The 26,221-nt window shown below is 44.2% G+C and overlaps 1 protein-coding gene across 1 annotated transcript in view; it reads left to right on the top strand.

The window, feature by feature from the left end:
* Window positions 1–26,221, top strand: part of LOC146064230 (solute carrier family 12 member 9-like) — a 224,258-nt gene that overhangs the window by 50,243 nt on the left and 147,794 nt on the right. Inside the window, exons 4-6 of the mRNA XM_083177477.1 lie at window positions 1,424–1,720; window positions 8,548–8,655; window positions 12,078–12,189. Of these exons, the coding sequence (XP_083033603.1) occupies window positions 1,424–1,720; window positions 8,548–8,655; window positions 12,078–12,189 (517 nt within the window). The remainder of the gene's footprint in view (window positions 1–1,423; window positions 1,721–8,547; window positions 8,656–12,077; window positions 12,190–26,221) is intronic.

The following is a 26,221-nucleotide window of genomic DNA, read 5'->3' as shown; positions in this document are numbered from 1 at the left end:
GTTAATACTATATATTCAGAACTGATTTTTTTTTAAAGGGCCTTTGACTGCTCTTCATGAAAGACTGATGGTCTAACAAAAAGTTTAAAACAAATGTCCTCTATATTTGGGTTATATTGGCATGATTCAGAGTTGAGCATAAAGAGACCACAATCGTGCCCACTTTCTAAGCTCTGCACAAAAAATAATCAATCAATAATCAATCCCCCCCTTTGTGAAGCCACCGCCAAAAGAATGAGAGGTCTCCTTCACCTCCTATGCTCAGGAGTCTCCTGCTGCTGATGGCTGCTGTGACTCCCAGGCTCCTCCTCCCTGCACCCAGAAGGTGATGTCGGTGTTGCTAGAGAGGAAGAGATCACTGTATCCCAGGAGCATACAAGGAGGCTGCCAGGACAGGAGGTGAGGGGGACCCCGAGTGTGCAGTGCAGGGTGGCGGGATTGGCTTCTATAGGGTAATGCCAGAAAAAGCTCCAAATTGAAAACTCACTAGCCACTGATTGCTAAATATGAAAATGCAAGTGGAATAGCCTCCCATCAGAGGTGGTAGAGGCAAATTCTGTAGAACATTTTAAACATGCTTGGATAGGCATATTGATATCCTTACAAAAAAATAAGGATCAAATATAGGCCCTTATTCTGATCTGTGCGGCCGGAGCCGCATACGTTGCTCCGGCCGCACAAACCAATCCCCGCCTACAATACGGATCGCCACGGCCGTCCGTACGCGGACGGCTGGCGATCCGCATGAAAATGGTGGGGCGTACGCCTCCACCATGGTGGGAGCTGCCCCCTGCATTCGATGGTCGGCGACCATCGAAGGCAGGGCCGCACGCTCCACCAGCACCCGCAAGCTTAGACCACACGGACAATCGTCCGTGTGAAAGCTTGTATGGGGGCGGAGAGCTGACATCCGGCGATGTCAGCTTTCCGCCCCCATCACTGGCGTCATAGCCTCATTACCATGCATACGCCCCGCGTTTGCATGGGAACGCCCATGAAACGCTGGGCGTATTCATAGGTAAATGAGGCTATTAAGCCCCTCACGCCCCTATACGCCCCCTTTGCGGCGTATAAAATTTTTGTGCAGCGATTTCCCCTGCACATGCGCAGAGTGACCTCTGCGCATGTGCAGAGCGAAAACATCGGCGGGCCGTACCGTACACGCGGGCCGTACCGCCCAGATCTGAATAAGGGCCATAGTTTGAGGTAACACTATTTAAAAAGGGGCAGACTAGATGGGCCAAGTGGTTTTTATTTGCCGTCAAATTCTATGTTTCTATGTAAAATGCAGTAAAAACCCAAAAAAGTGTTTTTTAGCACAGTTTTCCTTTGATACATCCCATAGCATTTATTTTTAGTCTATTGTCATGTAATACTGTTTTTATGTAGCTGGCATAGAAATAACTGGTAATTTTTTTTCCAGGTGAGGACAGGAGTGGAAGCCATATCTTTCCACAGAGCTATTGGTATGAGTTTCTCTATGGAACCATCTTGCTCTTCTTGTGCCTCCTTGTTTGCCTCGTGGGAGCCAGTATCTATGCCAAGGCTACCTTCCTCATTTTTATTATCGTCATGGTCGTTCTCATCATTGTATTTATCAGCTTCTTTGCTGTAAAAGAAAAGGTTATCTCAATCATTACCACAGGTGACAATGGAACTCATTTTCTTAATGGGACTTTTACCGGTTTCAAGTTTACAACACTTAAGGTCAATGTGTACCGTAAGTAACCAACTTATTATTTATTTTACATAGTGTGTAAGGGGAACAGCTGCACATAGGGTTCATCTAGTTCCTCGGGGGTATTAATGGTGAGCTATGGGTTAAGAGAAATGCACATATTGTGTTTTTCATTGTTTGATCTTTTATCCTCTGAAGATCCATGACCACACCTTGCGTAATTTAAACACCCCCTCCCCCCTGTCTTTCCCAAATCGACAGCTAAAGGTGCCCATATACCTATCCGATTTGGTCCGATTTTGCCCGATTCCGACGGATCGGACCGGGATATCGTACCAAATCAGATGTGCTTGACATTCCATCTGACCCGATCGGTGCGAACCCTACAGATTGAACCTGCTACAGGTTGAATCTGTTGGATCGGACCATCAGCGGCACATCGCGGGTGCTTTTTAGCACACACGATGTGTTGTTCCGTCGGTGTGTGCCAGCGGTGAAGCACCACTGACACACACCTATGTGACGGAGCCGGCCGTGTGGGGTCCGGGCTATGTGAAGCTCCTGGGGGCTGTAGGTGCAGCGTTGCGTTGGGCAGTCAGCAGTGTCTGGAAAGTGCTGAGCAGACACTGCGGACAGCGACGGCAGAATTTTTTTTTTTATTCAAAAGATAGGCCTGCCGCTGATTGGCTGAGAGTGCTCTCAGCCAATCAGCGACCTCACTGCCTCGATGCTCATTGGCTGAGAGAGACAGCAGGCCTATCTTTTTTATTTAAATCAAATTCTGCCACCGTTGTCAGCAGTGTCTCCTCAGCGATTCCCGGGCACACTGTGGACTGCCCGCCCACCCACAGCGCCCAGGCGCTTCATGCAGCCCGGACCCGATGCTGCCCAGGTATTTTTTTTCTCCTATCCCCGCAGCTCCCCGGGATTACATGGGAAAAATCGCATGCAATTTATTACATGTAGAAAATGTCAAATTAAGTGCCAAATCTTGCGGCTGCCGGGGGAGCTCAGGGGAAATTAGGTCCTAATGTTGGCCTTAAGTCTATTTCAAGGGAGCAATTCCAGTGAATCTAAAAGCTGTATTTTTGAAAAAAATAATAATCATCTATATATATGTCTAGTGTGTGACTCCAAAACACTGCCATCAGTTGGCAGCAAGTGAAACTACATCTAGCTTTCAAAGCATTTGGTTCGAGTGGGCTTACTAGTACATATATATTCATATATATATATATATATATATATCGAAAGAATGACCCCACGTGCGCCCTTAGTGTGTAAGCAGCTACTCTAGAACCTCCCCTGTTAGTGGGAGGTGACAATAGGATAGGAAAAAAGGGTATAGAGAGCGCTTTTACCACCACGTGGAATTTCCACCAATTACAGTTAAACACAATACAGTACAATGTGTAATCATAAAACCAGTGTGTTTTATTGTAGTATTCGAGAGTTCACATCTGGAAATAATATCCTTTTCGGAATATCAATAACCCGACGCGTTTCGTCTTAACAAAGACTTCATCAGGGGTTTAAACAGAATTAGATATTGAATATACTGGCGTATTAGTCCTTCGGTGATGATTGACAGGCTGTAGTAACCTTCCCCTCAATGGGGTGAACTCCAAAACAGTCTCCAAAATATCATAATATGGTGTCCCAATGTATATACTGGCGTTTTATTCCCATTCGATGGTAATACTATGATTATCTCTCCTTTAGTAGGGCAAAGTCCAAATAATACCCACACGGGGTCACGAGGTGCGTGGTAAATCAACAACCTTTTTAGGCAGCTTCTTGGGGTACAGGAGTGCTGAATATTTCAGTTAAAAGGGTCATTAGGCCCATTAAAAAGAAGGGGGGATTTGTAGATAAAGTCTGCGCAGTGTGGTAGGCCTGATTCTGCCGTTCAGGTCTTCTGTAACTAATGTTCCACTGTGGGATGGATACAGTGCGTACAGATGACGGCAATAAAGGGTTCGATTTCACAGTTCTGATCTCTGTGAAATGGACTGGCCAGATATATGCTGTCAGTGCTGGCCAGTCCATTCCACAGAGATCAGAACTGTGAAATCGAACCCTTTATTGCCGTCATCTGTACGCACTGTATCCATCCCACAGTGGAACATTAGTTACAGAAGACCTGAACGGCAGAATCAGGCCTACCACACTGCGCAGACTTTATCTACAAATTCCCCCTTCTTTTTAATGGGCCTAATGACCCTTTTAACTGAAATATTCAGCACTCCTGTACCCCAAGAAGCTGCCTAAAAAGGTTGTTGATTTACCACGCACCTCGTGACCCCGTGTGGGTATTATTTGGACTTTGCCCTACTAAAGGAGAGATAATCATAGTATTACCATCGAATGGGAATAAATCGCCAGTATATACATTGGGACACCATATTATGATATTTTGGAGACTGTTTTGGAGTTCACCCCATTGAGGGGAAGGTTACTACAGCCTGTCAATCATCACCGAAGGACTAATACGCCAGTATATTCAATATCTAATTCTGTTTAAACCCCTGATGAAGTCTTTGTTAAGACGAAACGCGTCGGGTTATTGATATTCCGAAAAGGATATTATTTCCAGATGTGAACTCTCGAATACTACAATAAAACACACTGGTTTTATGATTACACATTGTACTGTATTGTGTTTAACTGTAATTGGTGGAAATTCCACGTGGTGGTAAAAGCGCTCTCTATACCCTTTTTTCCTATATATATATATATATATATATATATATATATATATATATATATATATATATATATATATAGGGGCTGATTCTGAGATGGGAGCAAAGCAAAAATGCAAGTACTGTAACTTGGTAAGGGGATACTGCACTGCATTGCACTACACGTGGAGCAGATTTAATATGTAATGATATATAGATTTAAGAGAGTGTGTCTATTCTCAAATCTGCATTGCAGTGAAAAAAAAGCTGCTCAGTATTTGTTGGGTAAATGGGAATACCACCAGTATTTACACTGCATGCAAAAAAAAAAATATTTGTACCCCTTAGTATTGCAGCAGGGTTTGTTCCAGACACAAATGTAATTGTGTTTTTTTTTCTTTGCTCCCAATCAGCGCCATCGAGTGAACTGTAGCTCTTAATTCATCAGATGTTTCTTCATATGTGTTACTATAGTATGTTCCCCACAAAATGCTATACTCCTTTTAGATATTCTCTACTGATTAAATGCATTGAACCACATTGCGGCATCTGAACCATCTCCAGCCTCTCTATGGCATTTGTGGAACAAAGAGCTAAATTTCATTTCCCTGATGAATCTTACATTATGGCAGTGTAAAGGTCAGCAGAAAATGAAATTAAAGGAGTCCACTGAGGGATTCTGGCAAGAAGTGGAAAGATTCAGTAATCATCAATTTATTACAAAAAAAAAGGCTGATATCACTTATCCTGTGAGTCGTCTTGACCTGTAGAATAAGGACATCTGTAGGAAGGGAAATCTGTGAATATGTGTTCTGAATTATATGGCAGGAAAGATCTTGCATTTACATGTGGTTTATGCCTTCCTGCTGGTTCCCATTTCACATGGAAAGCACTCAGGCATAGGACAATAGTTTGCATCAATGTTAGACAATGCAAACCAACAATAGACTTATGGGGCCTACACACGTAGCAATTTCAGGCGATATTCTGAGTGATGTTACTTAAGGCCCCCATACATTAGGCCAACTTGTCCTAAGGACAAGTCAGCCTAATCTTGGCCCCGACTTCCACTGAGCTCCCCCGGCAGCTCCTGATATGATTTGGCACTTGATGTGCTATTTTTTTTTTCATTTGATATCACATGTAAATCCAGGGGAACTGCAGGACAGCATGGTCTGGGGGAGCTTACAGGCGGGGTGGCTTCAGGGTCCGTGGCGGGGGCAGGGTCCTGGTCCTTGGGAGCAGGTCCGGGGGAGCGGGGACCAGAGACCGGAGAGCAGGGTCCAGTCCGTGGGAGCTGCAGAAGGGGTAGAGAAGTGTCGGGGAGCGGGGTCCGGTGCAAGGGTAGTGGGTTAGCGGCAGGACTGGAGAGGTAGCTGCAGGCGGGGAGCGGGGACCGCATAATAGAGTCCGGGTATCGGTGAGCGGGAGAATAGGAAACATCCTATTCAAAAGACTGGGCGGCCGCTGATTGGCCGAGAGCTCAGCCAATCAGCGGCCGCCCTGCTTGCTCAGTCTTTTGAATAGGATGTTTCCTATTCTCCTGCCGCTACCTGGACTGGACTCTGTTATGCGGTCCCCGCTCCCCGCCTGCCGCTACCTCTCCAGTCCTGCCGCTAGCCCACTACACCTGCAGCTGGACCGGATCCTGCTCTCTGCCACCTCTCCTGCCGCTAGCTCACTACCCCTTCTGCAGCTCCCATGGACCGGACCCTGCTCTCCAGTCTCTGGTCCCCGCTCCCCCGGACCTGCTCCCTGCCGGCTGCACATAAAATTAATCTTATGTTCAGACCGTCCGACATCCAGATCTGATCCGACGCGCACTGGACCGCGCATCGGATCAGATCAGATATCATACCCTATGCGATTTGGGCAATTTCAGGCCCAAATCGTGTAGTGTATGGGGGCCTTTACTGTTACTTACAGTAAGTGGCATGTCTTCTGTATAATGGTGCTCAGCTACTTAAGCATTTACTGCCCTGGTTTCATAGTTTCAGATAGTACTGTATTTGGAATTTCCAGAAGATTAGGTTTACATGCTAACAATACCAGAGTTGTCTTTTCAATTAAGTCCCATCTCTAATTGCAACTGAGTAGGCAGTAATGTTGTGTTCACACACAGACAAAGTTAATTCATGGCAAAGCATTTGCAGGCATCAATATATATGCACGCATATAAATACATATACACCTGAGGTAATGCCAGACTTAAGTACAGTAAAAAAAATCACTTGCCAAAATATAAGCATATGTATGTTTGTATGTATGTGTGTGTGTATATATATGTATGTATATATATATATATATATATATATATATATATATATATATATATATATATATATATATATATTACACAATTGTGGTGTGGTGCCTACAATTTAAATATAATGTCCATACTTATGGTGATCCAATATTCAGTGGAGCAATCAGGAAAGTTTGCTTCACTGAACAGAAAATGTCCCAGGGACGTTTTGGACATTACTGTTTTACCTGTGACAACACGCTAAAGAACCAAATAAATACATTTTGGATGAACTTTCCTGAATATTGAATCACCATATGTATGGACATTATATTTAAATTGTAGGCGCCACACCACAATTATGTAATATATTGTTGTGTTTTGGTTCCCTAACCCTCGGGGGACACTGTGGTAAGGCAGCCAACCATAAACTGGTATCACATATTTATAGAGCGCGGAGTGGAATATAATTATTATAATAGGTATTATGTGTATATATATATATATATATATATATATATATATATACACACACTGCTGGCGGCACTCACGGAAATAAATACAAACGCAAGGGTTTAGCTTAACGTTTCAATTCTATTACGAATTTTCATCAGAATTCGTAATAGAATTGAAACGTTAAGCTAAACCCTTGCGTTTGTATTTATTTCCGTGAGTGCCGCCAGCAGTGTGTGTATCTTTGATTGGTTTATCCAGGAAGGCACCCGGAGTATTACACAATTACTGGAGTACGAGTGCCGATCTCTTGGAAAGATTATATATATATATATATATATATATATATATATATATATATATATATATATACAGAAGGTTGGAGCTTGGGTTCCCCAAAGAAACAGGCGACACTCAATAGGCTGGATGGAGATCCATTTTTATGTCACATTAATTTAGTGAAACATACATATGGTCAGGTCGAAGTTTCAAAGCCGGTGCGGCTTTGTCATCAGGAAGTGGAAACAAATAAAGTACGATGCTGGGTGAAGAAACAGAGCATTGTGCTCTCTTACCTTTATCTAGCAGGCTCAGTAGTTACAGTGCCAGATCCAGTAAGCAGCAGCATGCTGAAGCCGGCTTCTGTGAGTGCCACTGTAACTACTGAGCTGCTAGATAAAGGTAAGAGAGCACAATGCTCTGTTTCTTCACACAGCACCTCATGCACTTTAATTTTTTCCACGTCCTGACGACAAAGCCGCACCGGCTTTAAAACGTTGACCTGACCATATGTATGTTTCACTAAATTAATGTAACATAAAAATGGATCTCCATCCAGCCTATTGAGTGCCGCCTGTTTCTTTGGGGAACCCAAGCTCCAGGAACCTTCTGTTTATATTTATCACTGAGGAAGGCACCCCAGCATTTACCTTATCGATGAGAGTACCGAACAACACCCTTGTTTCTATATAAATATACAAAAAAAGTGTCGAAACGGCACTCACTGTAGAGTTGTCAATTGCCCCGGGTGCCTTCCATATGAATGGGTATGGTACGAGTAGAAGATGCCATAACTCCAGTGGTCTTAATTATGATATTATATTTAATTTATAATAAAAATGCAGGTAACCATTTTCATTCTAAAAAAAGACAAATGGGCACCATGCTGCAAGTCATTTGAAATGTCGACTTATGTAATGTGGTTACCTGCATTTTCATTATAAATATCATACTAAAGAGCCTTGGTGTGATGAAAATCCATCTCCTTTACATCGCTATGGGAATAATACGCACATTTACAAGGCTTAATACATCTGCCCCAGTGCCTCCTACTGTCCCTCTAGTTGAGTTTCTCAGGCATTGCTCAGCCTGCAGCTGTTGCTACGCTCCAATATTTTGTTAAATGTAAAATATGCCAATGTCTTTTTACAAATCTTTGTGTTTAAACAAAACAGGTTTAATGTGTTGTTGTTTTTTTATTATCATAGCACAGTATGCCACAGACTATACTACGGGAAGAATGATGAGTTTCACTACAGTCTTTGCTGTTATGTTCAATGGTTGTACTGGTATTATGGCAGGATCAAACATGTCAGGTAAGGACAGCATCTTCTACTGGGTTCTATAAGTCTTTCCTAGTCATAGTCAATACTCACTGATAAGTATTAAACCTGATGTAATTTATGCGGGACAGTCCTGATTTCTATCACTGGAAATATTTCATTTAGAAAGGTCTGATTGACAAGCATGTATGTATGTATGTATGTATGTATCACAAGCTTGGGACTTTATTTAACACTTATCACTGTAACAACCATGCAATGTTGAGAACCACATAAGTAGAAGCTCAGGCTTTAATTACAAAGTTGCACACTGCAAACCTCATGACAAAATGTTTTTTTTTTTTAAATACATTTAATACATACAATTAGCCTCATCATGATGTGAGTGAGCTGGCAGTTATTGTGGGTACTTGTTTCCTAGCACGGCGCCCACAAACTAGATTGTATGTGTCGGGCCGATATCGCAAGCATTGCATGCATCTCATGTGTTTGTGCGGCATAAGATGCATGCGATGCGATCGACGAGATTTTTACATTGGAATCAATGTGAAATGGTCCCTGAGACTCAATTTTACATTGATTCCAATGTAAAAATCCCCCATAACCCCAATTTTAATTGCTAACCCCCCCTCATGGGTGAAATGCCCCCCCCCCATTGTTAACGCCACCCCACTATTGACGCCAAACCGAAGCGTGGCGAGCGCAGCGAGCCCGTGAGGGGCGGCGGTACGCGTCCTCTGACATTTTCATACCCCCACTATCCACGTCGGCGTGGAGTTGATTTTATATAGTGTGGCGAGCGCAGCGAGCCACCGAGCCCGAAGCGTGGCGATCGCAGCGAGCCCCGCGAGGGGCCGCGGAATACATATGAAGTAGTCCGCGGGGCTCGCGGCGCTCGCCATGCTTCGGACTCGGTGGCTCGCTGCGCTCGCCACACTATATGAAATCAACTCCACGCCGACGTGGATAGTGGGGGTATGAAAAGGTTGGAGGACGCGTGCCACCGCCCCTCGCGGGCTCGCTGCGCTCGCCGCGCTTCGGGTTGGTGTTGATGGATCTTTTATCTTATGGCATCTTATGGATTTAATGGATCTTATGCATCTTATGGATGCATAAGATCCATGAGATCCATAAGATGAGATCCATAAGATGCGATATTGTACATACAATTAAAAATCTTTTCAATTGTATGTGATCGCATAAGATTGTATGCCTTAATTAAGGCATACAATCTTATGCGATGGGCGCTTTGCTAGGAAACAAGTACCTTACTGTGCATCTTCGTTAATGTAGGGCTTTTTTTTTCCTCGAAAAATGCATCTTATTGGCATTGCTGTGTGAATAAGATGCACAAGCATACCTTGCTGATTAAAATTATATTCAAAATGCCTATATTCTGTATGTAAATGCGACTGTATCTGCTTACTTGCTATATAACAGCATTTTTCAGGAAAACATTGTAGCATAGCATTTCATATATAGGCAAAGCTGCAAATAAGACACATATTGGAAAAAGATGCATAAAAAGACCCTCTGAGCTACCAAGTCACTAGTTGGCATGGCACAACTAGGGCTGTTTACCGCGAAAAGAGGGTAGATGTATGTGGACACACCTGTACTTAAAGTATGCATTGTATAGAGTAGCCAAGAACTACAGTAACAGGTTGTGGGAGGTATTCTATCCTGGCTGATCTTTCCAATAGTCGGAAATATCGGGCAGGACCTATTCAACTCACTGCTGCAGATTCAACTATTTTAAATTTAAAAGTTTTATGTGCATTGTTGGAAACGGCCACTAAATTGTCGCATTAGTTGCCATTTCCGTAAAAAAATCATGGATTTGCCGATCCACGTCTTTTTTGACTTTGAGAATGGAAGTGACAATGAATAGGTTGAATATAAATTTAGCCTATTCTTGTTGAAAACAGACAATGGGGGAAATGTAATTGGGTGTGAGAATCAGAAAGTGGGAAAAGCGGAAATCTCATAAAATCTCTCACTTTCTGATTCTCACACCCTAATACATTCCTGATACAGGGTTTGTATAAAAAGTAATGAGTCCAAATTTGTGAAAAAATATTTATTGAAGATATCGCTACAAACAATTAAAATTCTTCAAGATAAGACTCTTGTGCATCGGCACACCTCTGCCAATGAGTTGTCCACAGTTGGATGGTGCCCTGGAAGTCCTTTGCCGGAACGACCTTCAAGCAGCGCATCATGACAATGCACCAAGGTGTGGCTTAGTGCATTGTCATGATACAGATTCCAATTGGCGGAAATGCACTTTCTGTATCATGGCCAACATCTCCATTTTCAGTCCACACAGAATTTAATGACGTAGCGCTGTTTGATAGAAAGTTGCATTTTTAAGCTTCAACCGATCCTAGGGACAGGGGTCCACTAAAACCACGATACAAACCGCACGGAACCTCGGTGCGTGTTGAAGCTGATTTCCCCCTCGATTGAACCCACCTGGAGCATGCGTGCTGCTTAAGTACAGTCGCGCCAGAAGAAAATAGGTCTCATTACTTTTTATACAAACCCTGTATTTCAAAATAAGGAAAAATTTAGTTGTTTTTGATGAAGTGCAAAATTGTGAACTGTGTCAGCCAAAGCTTCCATGATTGTCACGGTTTGATAGATAACTGTTAAGTTAATCACAGGTTCAGATGACTGTTTAATGATTCAACACACAGAAGAAATAAAAAAGGGGCGGGGATGACATTAAAAGTACTTTAAACTTGGCAACATTTTTTTATTAACTCAAATCAAAATACATTTTGTGTGGACCTCTGTAGTGTATTGAAGATTCATTTTATAGTAAAAAATAGGTTCATAGAAGAAATTGGTTATCCCAGCAATAGGTGGGATAAAACTCTTTAGTTGTCGGACGATGGAGGAATTGGTGCTCAGCATTACATTAGTTGTCATGCGCTGGAGGAATTAGTGCTCAGTATTACACAAGTTGCCGGACGATGGAGGAATTGGTGCTCAGCATTACATAAGTTGTCATGCGCTGGAGGAAATGGTGCTCAGTATTACACTATTTGGCATGTTCTGGAGGAATTGGTGCTCAGCATTACACTAATTGCTGCGTGCTGGAGGAATTGGTGCTCAGCATTACATTAGTTGCCAGGCGCTGGAGGAATTGGTGCTCAGCATTACACTAGTTGTCATGCGCTAGAGGAATTGGTGCTCAGCATTAAACTAGTTACCAGGCACTGAAGGAATTGGTGCTCTGCATGTAACTTGTTGAGTGCTGGAAGAATTGTGCGCTGGAGGAAGTGATGCTCATCATTACACTGTTATCCCATTCTTTTATGGAAGTACAGCATAGATTATTCTTTTGTACAATACTAAACCGTATATAATAATTTCTGGAAATGATAAAGAAAATATGTTTTTGTTTCTTGTCTACAAATGTCCAACTGTAATGTTTTATTTCTTTCCAGGAGATTTGAAGAGCCCAAGTTACTCTATACCCAGGGGGACAATCACTGCTGTAATCTTCACCTTCATAATCTATGCATTGCTTTCCTTGATGGTCAGCTGCACTTGTGACAGGTGGGTGACCATAGATCACATAGCACAAGTACTGCGAGCTAATGTGATGTCACAGCAAGTACAATGTCGCATTTACTGTTGATTTTGTGTGCGTCACACCTCACAATGGCGAAGATATATCAAACCTTAGAGAGCTTTAAAGGAGAGAATTTGCCTAAACCAACTAGTCAGCTCCTGACATTGATCTAGTCTCTGAGTCTATGAAGTTGCACTGTATTTCTCTCCAATGCTTGACAAATTTCCCCCAATGACATCGTACAAAAGATATGCTCAAAAATTCTATAGGGTTATTAGAAGGTTATAATTTACCATTTTATCAGGTTAGCACTTTGCAGTGTATTTTCTTTTCATGATTTATATCTGAAAATATTATATTTTTGGGATATGTATTTGAGATTTTATGATATGTGGTCTTTTTAATTTTATTTCTATAGGAATAACCTGTGGCATAATTTACTGCAGCTCCCCCAGTAAACTTTGACACCCACAGGGACTGTCTAGCAGTGGCAGTGACTTCTGCTAATCACAGGCAGGCAGTTGCAGGTACTGCCAGTCCGCCATGCAGTTGCAGAGATAGCACATACCTCCTATTATGGTAGCCATCGGGCTTCTAGTTGCTGCAGCTGATACATTCCCTAGAAGCCAGCCTGTTTGCTAGCTGCACCAAACCCAAGCCACACCCACTGACTTAAGCCGTACCTCCATCTGTCGCCAGACTTAATAACCACCTCAGCCATCAATTACCGGGATGGCATGGATGAGATAATCAGCCTGACAAGTAATGACTCGCCACTGGGCATAACAGTGTAACATATATAAATATCTCAATTGAAAGAAAAAAAATATTTTATGAACATAAACATAATTTATCTAAATTATTTGTTATCATTTTATATTTATATTGCATTACGGTGAATAGAACTTTGTAATCTAAAGCGACCATCATTTTGTTTTTGTATTTTAACAAATGTCTTCCAATGTTCGCAATATACTGCTCACTAGAAAAATGTGTAATACTTTATAGTATGAAAACTATTTTGCTACTGTCAGAAAATCGTCAGAAAGCATTATGTAGAGTAGGTAATTATAGTGGTACAGTGGCTTGTAAGTACAAACTATGCATAAATGTATTACAAGATATAAAATGAAACGCTCATACTAGCATCAATGCACACACTCTGCCAATGAACACGATGACTTAACCCCTTCACGACATTTGACGTATATATACGTCATGGCTGGGAAGTACTTCCCGACACATGACGTATATATACGTCATGACTTTAAACTGTCACTGCGTCTCGAGACGCAGTGACAGAGGGACGATGTCTGCTGTCCCTGACAGCAGACATGTCCCTGCGTGCCCAGGGGGGGCTGCGATGCCGCCCCCCCGTCGGCGATCGCTGTGATTGGCTGTTCAGTGTGAACAGCCATTCACAGCGTTTTCCTGTGTTACCAGCGAATCAGACGCTCGGTAACACAGGTGTCAATCACCGCCGGGCGTCAGGGGGCATGAGGGGGTCATCGGTGACGATGACACCTCACCCCACCCTCACCCCACCTGCCCCCAAGGCTGTGATTGGTCCGTGGGACCCACGGACCAATCACAGCCAAGGCGCGACATTTAAACTAACGGTGACTGCGCTGCAGACGCCATTCCGGTCTGGAATAGCGTGCAGAACGGTCACCGTGCCTGTCTGCCGTGATACTGACCTGATCCTTGCTAATACTTACCTGATCCTTGCAAATACCTTACCTGATCACTTGATCACTGCTTGTAGCGTGCTGGACGCTTCCTGGATCTGACTTCCTGAGACTTCCTGCTGCTGCTGCAGTGTGATAGAGAGATAGAGAGAGAGATAGAGAGAGATAGAGAGATAGTGACAGAGAGAGCTATATTTTGTGTCTGCTACCCCCCCTTTTTGGGGGTGCAGGGTTTTTTTATATATAAATAACTGTCAGTGCTGCTGCTGCAGTGTCATAGAGATAGTGATAGATAGTGATAGATAGTGATAGATAGTGAGAGATAGAGAGATTTGTGTCTGCTACCCCCCCTTTTTGGGGGTGCAGGTTTTTTTTTTATATATATAACTGTCAGTGCTGCTGCTGCAGTGTCATAGAGTGATAGATAGTGATAGATAGTGAGAGATAGAGAGAGATAGTGACAGAGAGTGATAGAGAGTGTATATTTTGTGTCTGCTACCCCCCCTTTTTGGGGGTGCAGGTTTTTTTTATACATATAACTGTCAGTGCTGCTGCTGCAGTGACCTAGAGTGATAGATAGTGATAGATAGTGATAGATAGTGAGAGATAGAGAGAGATAGAGAGAGATAGTGACAGAGAGTGATAGAGAGTGTATATTTTGTGTCTGCTACCCCCGCCTTTTGTGCTGATCACTATATCTGAGGTGATCAGCAACTTTTTGGGGGCGCAGAGGTTTTTTTTTTTTATATATACCTGTCAGTTGCTGCCAGTTGCACCAAAGGTTGTGCACCTGCTGCCCCTCACTGGTAATCAGTGTCGCATCACTGATCACCTTTTTTTTTTTTTTGTGGGTGCTGTGTGGTCTTTTTTGAATTTTTTTTTTACACACATTGTGATTTTGTGGGTGTCCTGTGGCCACTGTGCGCTGATCAGTGACGTACATCACTGATCAGCTTTTTCGGCACAGGGTTGATCTATTTTTTTTTTTTGATCAAATTCCTGTTGCCTTTGAGCGCTGTTCAGTGACGGACGTTACTGACCAACATCTGTGCTCAATTTTTGGCGCAGGACCTTTTTTTTTGTTTTTTTAACCCCTTCAATTTTTTTTTTTTAACCCCTTCAATTTTTTTTTTTTTGTATAAAGTATTTTTTTTTTCTGCACTACATACACTCTACACACTACATACCCCCCGGGTTGAAATAAAGTTTGTACCCCCCCCCTACACTATACACGTGTTGAAACATTTCACTACCAGTAACACAAAAATAAAAATGTCATCCCAAATGTCATCCCAAATGTCATCCCAGTCATCCAGAAGAATGTATTCAGTGGAGGAGGCATATGCCATGCTTGCTTCTGATTCTGACACAGCCAGTGAGGCAAGCGGGGAATTTGAAGGATTCGTCTTAAGCTCCTCTTCCTCCTCTGGTGATGAGGGACCCCCTCAAAGACGCCCCCGTAGAGCAGCTGAGACCCCCCCCCCAATAATTGATCTCGTATGGACCCCACCACCAGACAATTTTGAGCCCCAGGTTCCTGAGTTTTTGGCCATGCCAGGAATCCAATTTGATTCCACAGGTCTCAGAGAAATTGACTTTTTCAAATTATTTTTCTCTGATGATTTTATAAATTTAATGGTGGACCAAACTAATTTATATGCCCAGCAGTTTATTGCTCAAAACCCCACGTCATCATTTGCTAGGTGGACCCCTGTAGATGCAGTAGAGATGATGACGTTTTGGGGTCTGGTGTTTCATATGGGCATAGTAAAAAAGCCACAAATTAGGCAATATTGGAGTACAGATGTTCTGTACAGCACCCCATTTTACCGTATGGCCATGCCCCGGGCTCGTTTTGAGGCAATCCATAAATTTATACATTACACCGATAATGCACAGTGCCCACCCAGAGATGAAAAAGAGGGGGGTGGTGTGCTATGCGCTGCTAGCCACAAATATATCTAAGGGGATATATACTCCACAATTAAATAAAATCAATACGGACCAATGTGCAAAGATGAAGGAGTAATCACGCTGCTTACAGCTCCCCAGCGTCTCCACCAGCTACAAGCGCCTTTTTTCAATATCACCGCAGTCTGTACTCTCGGACGCTCCATACAACGGGAGGAGAAGCCTCTACCCGCCGGCACCTATCCTAAGGTGACCCACAGAGGAAAATCACCGGCGGCTATCCATACCCCGATAAACGGAGCAACCATCAGACCGCGTTCAGCCGCTACGGACACAGGGTGAGATATACTACCAAAACCCCTGCGTCCTATTGCCGCTTATTCTATTGCCGCTTATACTTATTTACACTGACGTGGAGCTTAATTGCATTTGACTTCTACTGCATCCATTCAAGTTGTATAAATGACTGTTAATCACTACTAACTCCATCTTCATAAATACTAATCTGCATTGGACTGAGCATCATTAATCATCACCATCTCAATAACATTATAACAGCATTTATCATCTGAATCCTAACTATTTATGTTATCCACCTACAGCGGTGCACCCCCAAGCCAATAACGTCCATTTTTATCCTATTAAGGAGTGATTTCTATTACCCTGTTTAACAGATCCATAGTGTATTTTTTTTGTGCTCTTTATCTATTTTTTCCAATTATTTGTTTTTTTTTTTTTTATATATTTATATTTATTTTTATTTTTTATATAAAGTGTTTGTTGTATATTTAATGCATCTAATTATATAAAATTTATACCCTTTTAAAGCAGTGTGTCCGCTTCATCTTTGCACATTGGTCCGTATTGATTTTATTTAATTGTGGAGTATATATCCCCTTAGATATATTTGTGGCTAGCAGCGCATAGCACACCACCCCCCTCTTTTTCTTTTTTAGTACTAAAATCTGTGGGTACAGGCAATTCCCACAGGTGTGAATTGCAGCAGCTGCCACCTATGTGTTAATCCCATCAAAGTCTGATTCTGAGCGCTGGGGCTCCTACTGACTGTGCTCTTGGCTTTCCCCCAAGCTCACAGCCAGTAGGGATCTATATACATATATATTCTTCCACCCAGAGATGATCCCACCTTTGACAGGCTATTCAAAGTCAGGCCGGTCATTGATCATTTCAGTGCCAAATTTGCAGAGCTACAGTATACATCCCTGATAAATGTATTAGCATCGACGAGTCCCTTATACATTTTAAAGGAAGGGTTAAATTCCGCCAGTACCTTCCCAGTAAGAGGGCAAGGTATGGCATAAAAATGTATAAGCTGTGTGAAAGCACCACAGGGTACACCCACAAGTTTAGGGTATATGAAGGGAAGGATTCAAGAATTGAACCGCCAGAATGCCCCCCCTCCCTCGTAGGTGTTAGTGGAAAAATTGTCTGGGATTTAATGCACCCCTTCCTGGATAAGGGTTATCACCTCTATGTGGATAAGTTTTACACCAGCATCCCCCTGTTTAAGGCCCTTGGTTCAAGAGGTACAGCAGCTTGCGGTACTGTGCGTAAGAACCAAAGAGGCCTCCCAAAAACGCACATTGCCCAAGTAATGAGAAGGGGTGAAAGCAGGGGAATATGCACCGAAAATATGTTGTTGGTCAAATATAAGGACAAGAGGGATGTCCTTATACTGACAACAATTCATGGAGACAGTACCACCTCCATCCCTGTACGAGGTACCAGTTCCCACACCTCAAAACCAAATTGTATCCTAGATTACAATAAGTACATGGGCGGAGTGGATCTTTCAGATCAGGTACTGAAGCCGTACAGTGCCCTGCGGAAAACAAATATCTGGTACAAGAAGCTGGCCGTGTATATCATCCAGATGGCACTGTATAACGCTTACGTGCTATTCCGTTCCACCGGCCAGAGGGGGACATTTATGCACTTTCAAGAGGAAGTCATAAAGGGCCTAATATTTGGGAACCAGCAGGCAGAGGGCCCCAGTACTTCTAGTACTGGCCCCCGTATTGTACCAGGGCAGCATTTTCCCAACGAAATCCCCTCCACTGCAAGAAAGGGCAGGACACAAAAAAGGTGCAAAGTTTGCTATAAAAAGGGAATAAGAAAGGAAACTATTTTCCACTGTGAAACTTGCCCCGACAAACCCGGCCTATGTATAAAGGAGTGTTTCAAAATATACCACACATCTATGGATTATTAGGTTCATCATTTCACCGTGCTTCGGGGGTCTTGCTAATGCCACATAGCACCCACCATTCATTCCACCAAAATCTGTGCTCCAAAATCCAAAAATCACTCCTTCCCTTCTGAGTCCTGCCATGCACCCAACTGGTATTTTTTGGTCACATGTGAGGCATTGCCGTACTCTGGAGAAATGGGGGCACAGATTTTGGGGTGCTTTGCCTCCTTCATTCCTTGTGAAAATGAAAAATTTTGAGCCAGAAGTACATTTTTGTGTAAAAAAAATGGGTACATGTGAGTTATCCGGACGCCCGATTTGAAAATCGGGTCGGATCGGGCACATCGCATCGCATCGCATGCGACCATCGGATGCGATGCGATGCGATGCGATGACCCGATTTTTCCATAGGAATCAATGTTAAAATGGACTGAGTCCATTTTAACATGGAATTCAATGGGAAAAAGGGGTCCTTTTCATACCCCTACTATCCAAGTGGGCATGGAGTTGGATATAAACCTGTGGCGAGCGTAGCGAGCCACCGAGCCCGAAGCGTGGCGAGCGTAGCGAGCCCCGCGAGGGGACACGGAATACCGTCCCCTCGCGGGGCTCGCTTCGCTCGCCACGCTTCGGGCTCGGTGGCTCGCTACGCTCGCCACAGGTTTATATCCAACTCCATGCCCACTTGGATAGTAGGGGTATGAAAAGGACCCCTTTTTCCATAGGAATCATTTTAACATTGATTCCTATGGAAAAATCGGGTCATCGCATCCGATATCGCATGCGATGCGATGCGATGCGATGCGATATCGCATCGCATCGCATCTGATTGTATGCCTTAACTTAAGGCATACAATCAAAAAATCGGGCGTCCAGATAACTCACAAGTACCAAAAAATGTAATTTTTCATTTTCACAGCCCAGTTGTACCAAAATTGGTGAAACCCCTGGGGGTTTGAAATGTACACTATACCCCTAGATGAATTCCCTGAGGAGTGTAGATTGCAAAATGGGGTGACTTGTGGGGGAGGTTCCTAACTTTTAGCACTTATGGTGCCTAGAAACCTACATGGTGCCTAAAAAAAAATCTCATAAAAAGGAGGCTCCAAAATCAAGTAGGTGCTCCTTCTATTATGAAGCCTGTGGTTTGGTCAACGTGCACACTAGGGCCACATATAGGATATTTTTGAAAACAAAAGAATTGGGGGAATCAATTTTTAGTCACATTTCTCTAGTAAAATCTACTGTATTCGTTAGAAAAATGTATTAAAATTGAAACTGTGCAAAAAAAAAGAAATTTTGAAATTTCACCTACACTTTGTTTTAATTCCTGTGAAACACCTAAAGGGTTAACAAACTTCCAAAATGCTGTTTTGAATACTGTGAGGGGTGCAGTTTTTGAAATGGCATCATTTATGGGGGTGTCTCACATACAAGTCCCTCAAAGTCACATCAGAACTGAACTGGTCGATAAAAAAATCAGTGTTTGAAATTTTCTTGAAAATTTGAGAATTTGCTAGTCATATTTGAAGCCTCCTAGTGTCCAAAAAAATGAAAAGGAGGTTGAAATAATGATTGCAACATAAAGAAGACATATGGTCTTTGTTAGTTATTAACTATTTTGAGTGGTATGATTATTTGTCTCACAAGCAGAAAATGTGACATTTTGCATATTGCTAAATTTTCCATTTTTTCACGAAATTTTGGTATTTTTCACAAAAAAACACAGACTGTATCGACCAAAATTTACCACTAACTTGAAGTACAATGTGTCACGAGAAAACAATCTCAAAATCACTGGGATAAGTAAAAGCAAAAAAAAGTTATCCCCACTTAAGTGAGACATGTCAGATTTGAAAAAAAGGGCTCTGTCATGAAGGCACAAACTGGCTCTGTCATGAAGGGGTTAAAATGGCCCAATCCAAACAAACCAGGATATTCTATATTCAGAGGTAAGTTAGGTACTTGTTTCCTATCTGGGCGCCCAGGTTTTGTACGTACGGCACCGTAATGAAATCGGATCGCATCGCATCGTACACATACACGATATTGAACGATGCGATGCGATGCGATCCGATTCGATTTCCCATAGGAAACAATGTGAAATGGCTCAATTTAGCCAAATTCTCATAGGAACAATAGTAAATGGGCCAAAAACACCCCTGAACATTGAAATGTCCCCCCAAAAGTAGTTTACGCCACCCCGCCATCAACGTGAACCCGAAGCGTGGCGAGCGCAGCGAGCCCGCGAGGGGGGGCGGTACGCGTCCTCCGACCTTTTCATGCCCTACTATCCACGTCGGCGTGGAGTGAGAATAGAATAGTGTGGCGAGCGCAGCGAGCCACCGAGCCCGAAGCGTGGCGAGCGCAGCGAGCCCCGCGAGGGGACGCGGATACCTTCACAGTTATACGCGTCCCCTCGCGGGCGACGCGGACACCTGGGAAGCCCGCGAAGGGACGCGTTTACCTGTGAAGGTATCCGCGTCCCCTCGCGGGGCTCGCTGCGCTCGCCACGCTTCGGGCTCGGTGGCTCGCTGCGCTCGCCACACTATTCTATTCTCACTCCACGCCGACGTGGATAGTAGGGCATGAAAAGGTCGGAGGACGCGTACCGCCGCCCCTCGCGGGCTCGCTGCGCTCGCCACGCTTCGGGTTCACGTTGATGGCGGGGTGGCGTCAACTACTTTTGGGGGGACATTTCAATGTTCAGGGGTGTTTTTGGCCCATTTACTATTGTTCCTATGATAATTTGGCTAAATTGAGCCATTTAACATTGTTTCCTATGGGAAATCGGATCGCATCGCATCGCATCGTTCAATATCGTGTATGTGTACGATGCGATGCGATCCGATTTCTCTACGGAGAATAGCATGGTGCGCAATTAACTTAGTGGGCGCCCAGATAGGAAACAAGTACCGTAAGTTATCTCGCCTATAGGCAGAATCTACAGTATGTCTACATTTCTCAAATAGGGACATTTTCCGAGAGTGTGGCTGCTATTACCTTTCAAACATGTATTAAGAACTAGTCATACAGTACCACCAACATGAGCTTACCTGTTAGCTGTCATGCTACACTAAAGGTGCGTACACACGGGCGATTTTGTGCAAAATCGCAGGAAATATGGTCGCTGAGCGACCATATTGCCCGCAATGGGAGTGTGCACCGGCGATATATTGCCGGGTGCGCGCTCCCGTTTTTGCCCCTGTGGTGATCGCTGGTCGCAGGAACATGCTCCTGCGACCAGCTGATTACCACTGCCAGGCTCCCCCCGGCAGTTTCTTTTTCATCAGCGACCATCTCTGGTCGCTGATGTAAAGTAGAAACTGAGCAATATATTGCTCAGCCATATATTGCTCAGCAATATATGGCTGAGCAATATATCTCCCCCGTGTGTACACAGCATTAGGGTTCCTCAGTAATTTCCCAAACTATTCCACAGTGAACCAGCAAGATCTCTAAAGGCCCCCATACATTATCCGACTTGTTCTACGGACAACTCAATTCCAAATTCCCCTTGAGCTCCCCCAGCAGCTTCCCGGGAGGGCTCACTTACGACTTAGCCACTTGATGTGCCATTTTTATCAGCTATAAATTGCATGTGATTTATCGCATGTAAAGACTCCCGGGGAGCTGCAGCAGCGGCGGGAAACTGAAAAATTAAAAAAAAAAACATCAAAAGACTGACTGGCCGTAAATTTTTGAGAGCGAAATCTCAGCCAATCAGCTGCCTCCCATCCGGGCAGCCACTGATAGACTGACAGAACTCTCTCAGCCAATCGGCGACCGGACAGTCTTTTGAAAGTGTTTTTTGTTTTAAATTCTGTGCTGCTGCCCGTCCCGGCACCCGGCACCCGCCGCTGCCAGCCCCGGCACTCACCGCTGCCGCCAGCCCCTCTGCCCAGACCAGCACATAGATGTGTGCCAGCGGTGTTTCACTGCTGGCACACACCTACTGAATCGAACCCAATTAAACACGGGTGCTAAAAAGTACCCACGATGTGCCGCTGATGGGTCCGATCCGGTAGATTTTATGTGCAGCAGGTTCAATCTGTAGTCGGGTCAGATGGGGTGTCAAACACCCCCGATTGGGCCGGTGAAATCAGCCTGCATCGTACTAGTGTATGGGTACCTTAATGGTCTCTACACGGAATTAGACAAGCAATTGCTGATTGACTGACCCATGTACAGTACCCGCACAGACATTTGCAGCACACTATACAGTATTTTGTATTTACCTTGCTAAAAATATGAGTTTAGTTTGAGGAGGTTTTTTTTTAATTACGCTTTCTCTTTTTTTGAGATCTTGCCCTCCATTTGCCAGGCAGATATGACATTTTGCAAATGACACTCAGATACAGTTTTTACACATACTTCATTTGAGAGCTGCCACTTTCTATAAGAGGTTCCAGGCAGAGGAACCCTGCTCTTTTCCTGTAATCTGACTTGTTTGTCAGTGCGTTGCTCGTGGGCAGGCATATGGAACCAGCATGGCAATTAAAACTTCAGCATCATTTAGCTCTTCACTCATCAGCTGATTACATTATATATGATAATTCCTTTTTAGCCATTTCTTCACCAAGACAATTTCATCAGAATAAATACTGACCTCTTTCTCAGCATGAAATGCAATTCAACATAAGTTGTGGTTGATATGCAACCTGGAGCATTTATCCATTAAGATGTGAGAGTATATCTGAGTTACTGTAAAAGTATGGTGAATTGTTATATTGTAAGAGTACAGTGTCACTTTGTACACTAGTTTCATGCATTATGCCCTGTATCTTGCACAACGTTTCCTATTTCTTTGAGGTCTATATACATTTCTTGATTTCAAGAATGATAGAAGCTGATTGGCTGATACTTTATCCCCATTCACTTTATCTCTATCCAAGTCTTAGGGGTGTATTCAATGCAGCCGGTGAGAGGGTTAAAAGGCGGGGATTGCCAGAAGCATGCGATCCTCGCCATTTAACCACAGTGCCAGCGCTCACCCTATTCAACGTTTCAGGGGAATCCTCGCTGTCAGAGGACGGCAAGGATTCCCCCAAACAACGAGGCTCGTGGCTAATGTAGGGAGCCCGCTGCATTTAGCCGCGAGTCTCGCTGTTTTAGCAGCCACATACGCCGTTTCCCCTCGCTCCAAAAACAGAGCAAGGGGAAAAGGGTGTATGCGGGGGGAGGGGGGGTTGTCGGTTGAATCTGACCCTGCGAGCTGTGACAGCGAGTAGGCAGCCCTGCTTGCTGTCACAGCTCGCCCCCAGCATTGAATACTGCCCTTAGTATAGAGACCTCACCAGTCATCACTGGTGAGTATATAGACCTCACAAATGAGGGCTCCAGAGGAGGGGCTAAGAGTCTCTAGCTGGTAATTTGATGAGTACATAAAGTACTAAAGACTGATTGTATTATTCTCATCGCTCAGTGTCTTTAAAGTAAATTGGTGAATGTCTCACCATGAGGTTCTGCATGGCAGTTACCTGAAAAAAGTAGTGATTGGAGCATCAATCCAGGAGAATTTAAAAGAAGTATATTGTCATGCCAGATAAGCAATAACCATACAGCGTGTATGGACCAAAGCTGTGGGAGTGTCCTCTCTGTGTCACTGTGGTTTTATATGGCAAGTAAAATTTTAAGCAAACTTTAATTTCAATGCTTTTTAATTCAGTATGCACGGCACCTAGGGTTGCCACCTCTCCCGTTTTTCCGGGAATCTCCCGGATCCGGTGGCAACCCTCAAGGAGGCTTTTTCAGTTTCCCAGATTCCAGGATTCTCCCGGAATTCGGGTGTTTGAAAAAGCCTCCATGCTCTTCACCGCCGCCCGCCGCGACAGTTGCGCGCAAGATGATGATGTCATCATCATCTCGTGAGCCTGTCTGCAGGCCCGCCGCCCGCTGCAATCCGCCCTCCGCTCACCGCTGGTGTCGCCTGCGGCTGCCAGCATGCCAGCCCAGCTAGCATGCCAGCCAAGCCAGCCTTAGGTAAATTAATTAACATAACAGCCAGCACATTTTTATATATATATATATATATATATATATATATATATATATATATATATATTGTAAGACAGTGGCAGGGAAAGTCATAGACGGCAGGTACTTTTCCCCTAGAATCCTGTCTTATGGCATATAGACTGCAGGCTATTTCAATCTGTGTGGTAAGCTCCGGCTTACAAAGGGTGTTCTGTCCTGGGCTGGTAATCAGGAGAACACCTGATTCTTTAAAAAGGAGTCAGCCCTCTCCTTAGAGCTCTCTCTCTCTCCCTGGGTGTTGGAGGCAGTAAGCTGCTGCTAGAGAGAGACAAGGCTGTAAGTACTGCATTACTTGATCTATATCTGCTGTGTGTGTCCAGTGTCACATAGTGTGGCCCTGGTATAGAGAGGGACGTTTATTCTGTTTAGTTAGAGCTCAGACGAGCAGGTTTTTGTTTTCTGTTTTGCCTGAAGTGTAAAGGCTGTTGTTAGTTTCTTGCTCTGAGTGCTGCAATAAAACTCAGGCAAGCCCTGTTTTGGACCCAAGCCGTGATGTCACTGTCTAAGTCTGTGCCAAATCCTCACCTGTGCCTACCCGTTTGATGCTAAAACCCCACATATGGTGGAGAATGCAAGCAAGCATCTCACTTAAAGAGACATACATCGAACTATAGGACTTTTGCTACAGCAAGCTGGAAGTTGTTGCTAAAGGCAACCAACCACAAGTGAGTGTCTGGAGTGCGCTGATACTTGTATGTCCTGGCTGAAGGCTGCTGTAACACTGCAACAGGAGACTGTTAAAATGGAGGACCTTTTAAAACACTTGGTGCAGGCAAATGAGCTGCAGCGGCAGGCCAACGCACATCAGCAAAAGGTGCATGAGGAGGCCATGCGTGCCCAGGCTGAAACCAATGTTTTGCTGCTTGAATCCAACAGACAAGCCTTAAAGGAACAGCAGCAAATTAATCTGCAATTACAAGAGCAAATACAGAATGTGGCTAAGAGTGTGGCACAGAGTGTGCAAACACCCCAACCCTTGCTTCCAACCACACGGGCTGCAGTACAGAAATCTCTGCAAAAGATGACTCTCACGGATGATGTAGAGGCCTTTCTTGCGGTGTTTGAACGTGTAGCAGATCGTGAACAGTTACCCGTGGATCAATGGGCAGGTGTGGTAGCACCTTTTCTAACTGGAGAACCACAAAAGGCGTATTTTGATCTGAGTGAGCAGGATGCTAACGACTACGCGAAACTCAAGGGAGAGATCCTTGCTCGCTTAGGCGTAAACATGAGTGTGCGTGCCCGGAAGGTGCATAACTGGATTTTTTCTGAACAGTTACCTGCGCGGTCCCAAATGTATGACCTGGTCCACCTGGTAAAGAAATGGCTACAGCCAGAGGAGTCTACACCAGCGCAGATCGTGGAGAGAGTCGTGCTGGACAAGTATCGTTGTTCCTTACCTCCAAAGGTTCAGCGCTGGGTCGGTCAGGGCGACCCTAATGATGCCGAGGGGCTTGTCAACTTGGTTGAGAGGTACAGAGCTACTGAAAATCTACTCCAAGAAGTGCCTCCTGGACATTCCACCCTCAAGAACAGCAAAGCGGCCGGATCATCTGGTAAGACTGTTCCGTTTACTAGAGGGGTGAATAATGTTGTAAAGGGAGGTGGCCTAGATGGGGAACAAACAGTGGAGAGGCGTTCCCAAGGGACAGTAGGGTCCAAACCTGGGTCGCAAAAAGACTGGGGCCGCATACAGTGTTGGCGTTGTCATGGACCTGGGCATATTGCTGCCAATTGCCCCCTTACTTCTGAGCCAATGGAGTGTGATACAGCCAGGCGAAGCTCTTTATATGCACGTTCTGTTTTCTCTGCTGAGACTGTGTCAGAAACTGGACAGCAAATATGTCATGTAAAGGTGGATGGTTATCCCGGGAGGGCTCTACTGGACTCTGGGAGTTTAGTTACTCTCATCCATGCCAGCTTGGTAGACCCTGGGACACTCACAGGACGTTACATAGGGGTCTTGTGCATACATGGGGACACCAAGGAGTATCCCACAGCTTTAGTCCAGCTAAAGAGTACTTGTGGAACTGTGTCCCATGAAGTGGGCGTGGTAGAGACCCTGATGCATAGTGTGATCCTGGGAAGAGACTTCCCATTGTTCTGGGACTTGTGGAAACAGAATGTACACTGCACTAGAAATGATGTTAATAATGAGAATGTGGGCCC

This window comes from Crinia signifera, chromosome 3 (genome assembly GCF_055691185.1).
Source record: "Crinia signifera chromosome 3, ASM5569118v1, whole genome shotgun sequence".
Lineage (NCBI taxonomy): Eukaryota > Metazoa > Chordata > Amphibia > Anura > Myobatrachidae > Crinia > Crinia signifera.
The sequence above is the reverse complement of the archived record's forward strand: the minus strand, read 5'-3'. Positions and strand labels throughout refer to the sequence as shown.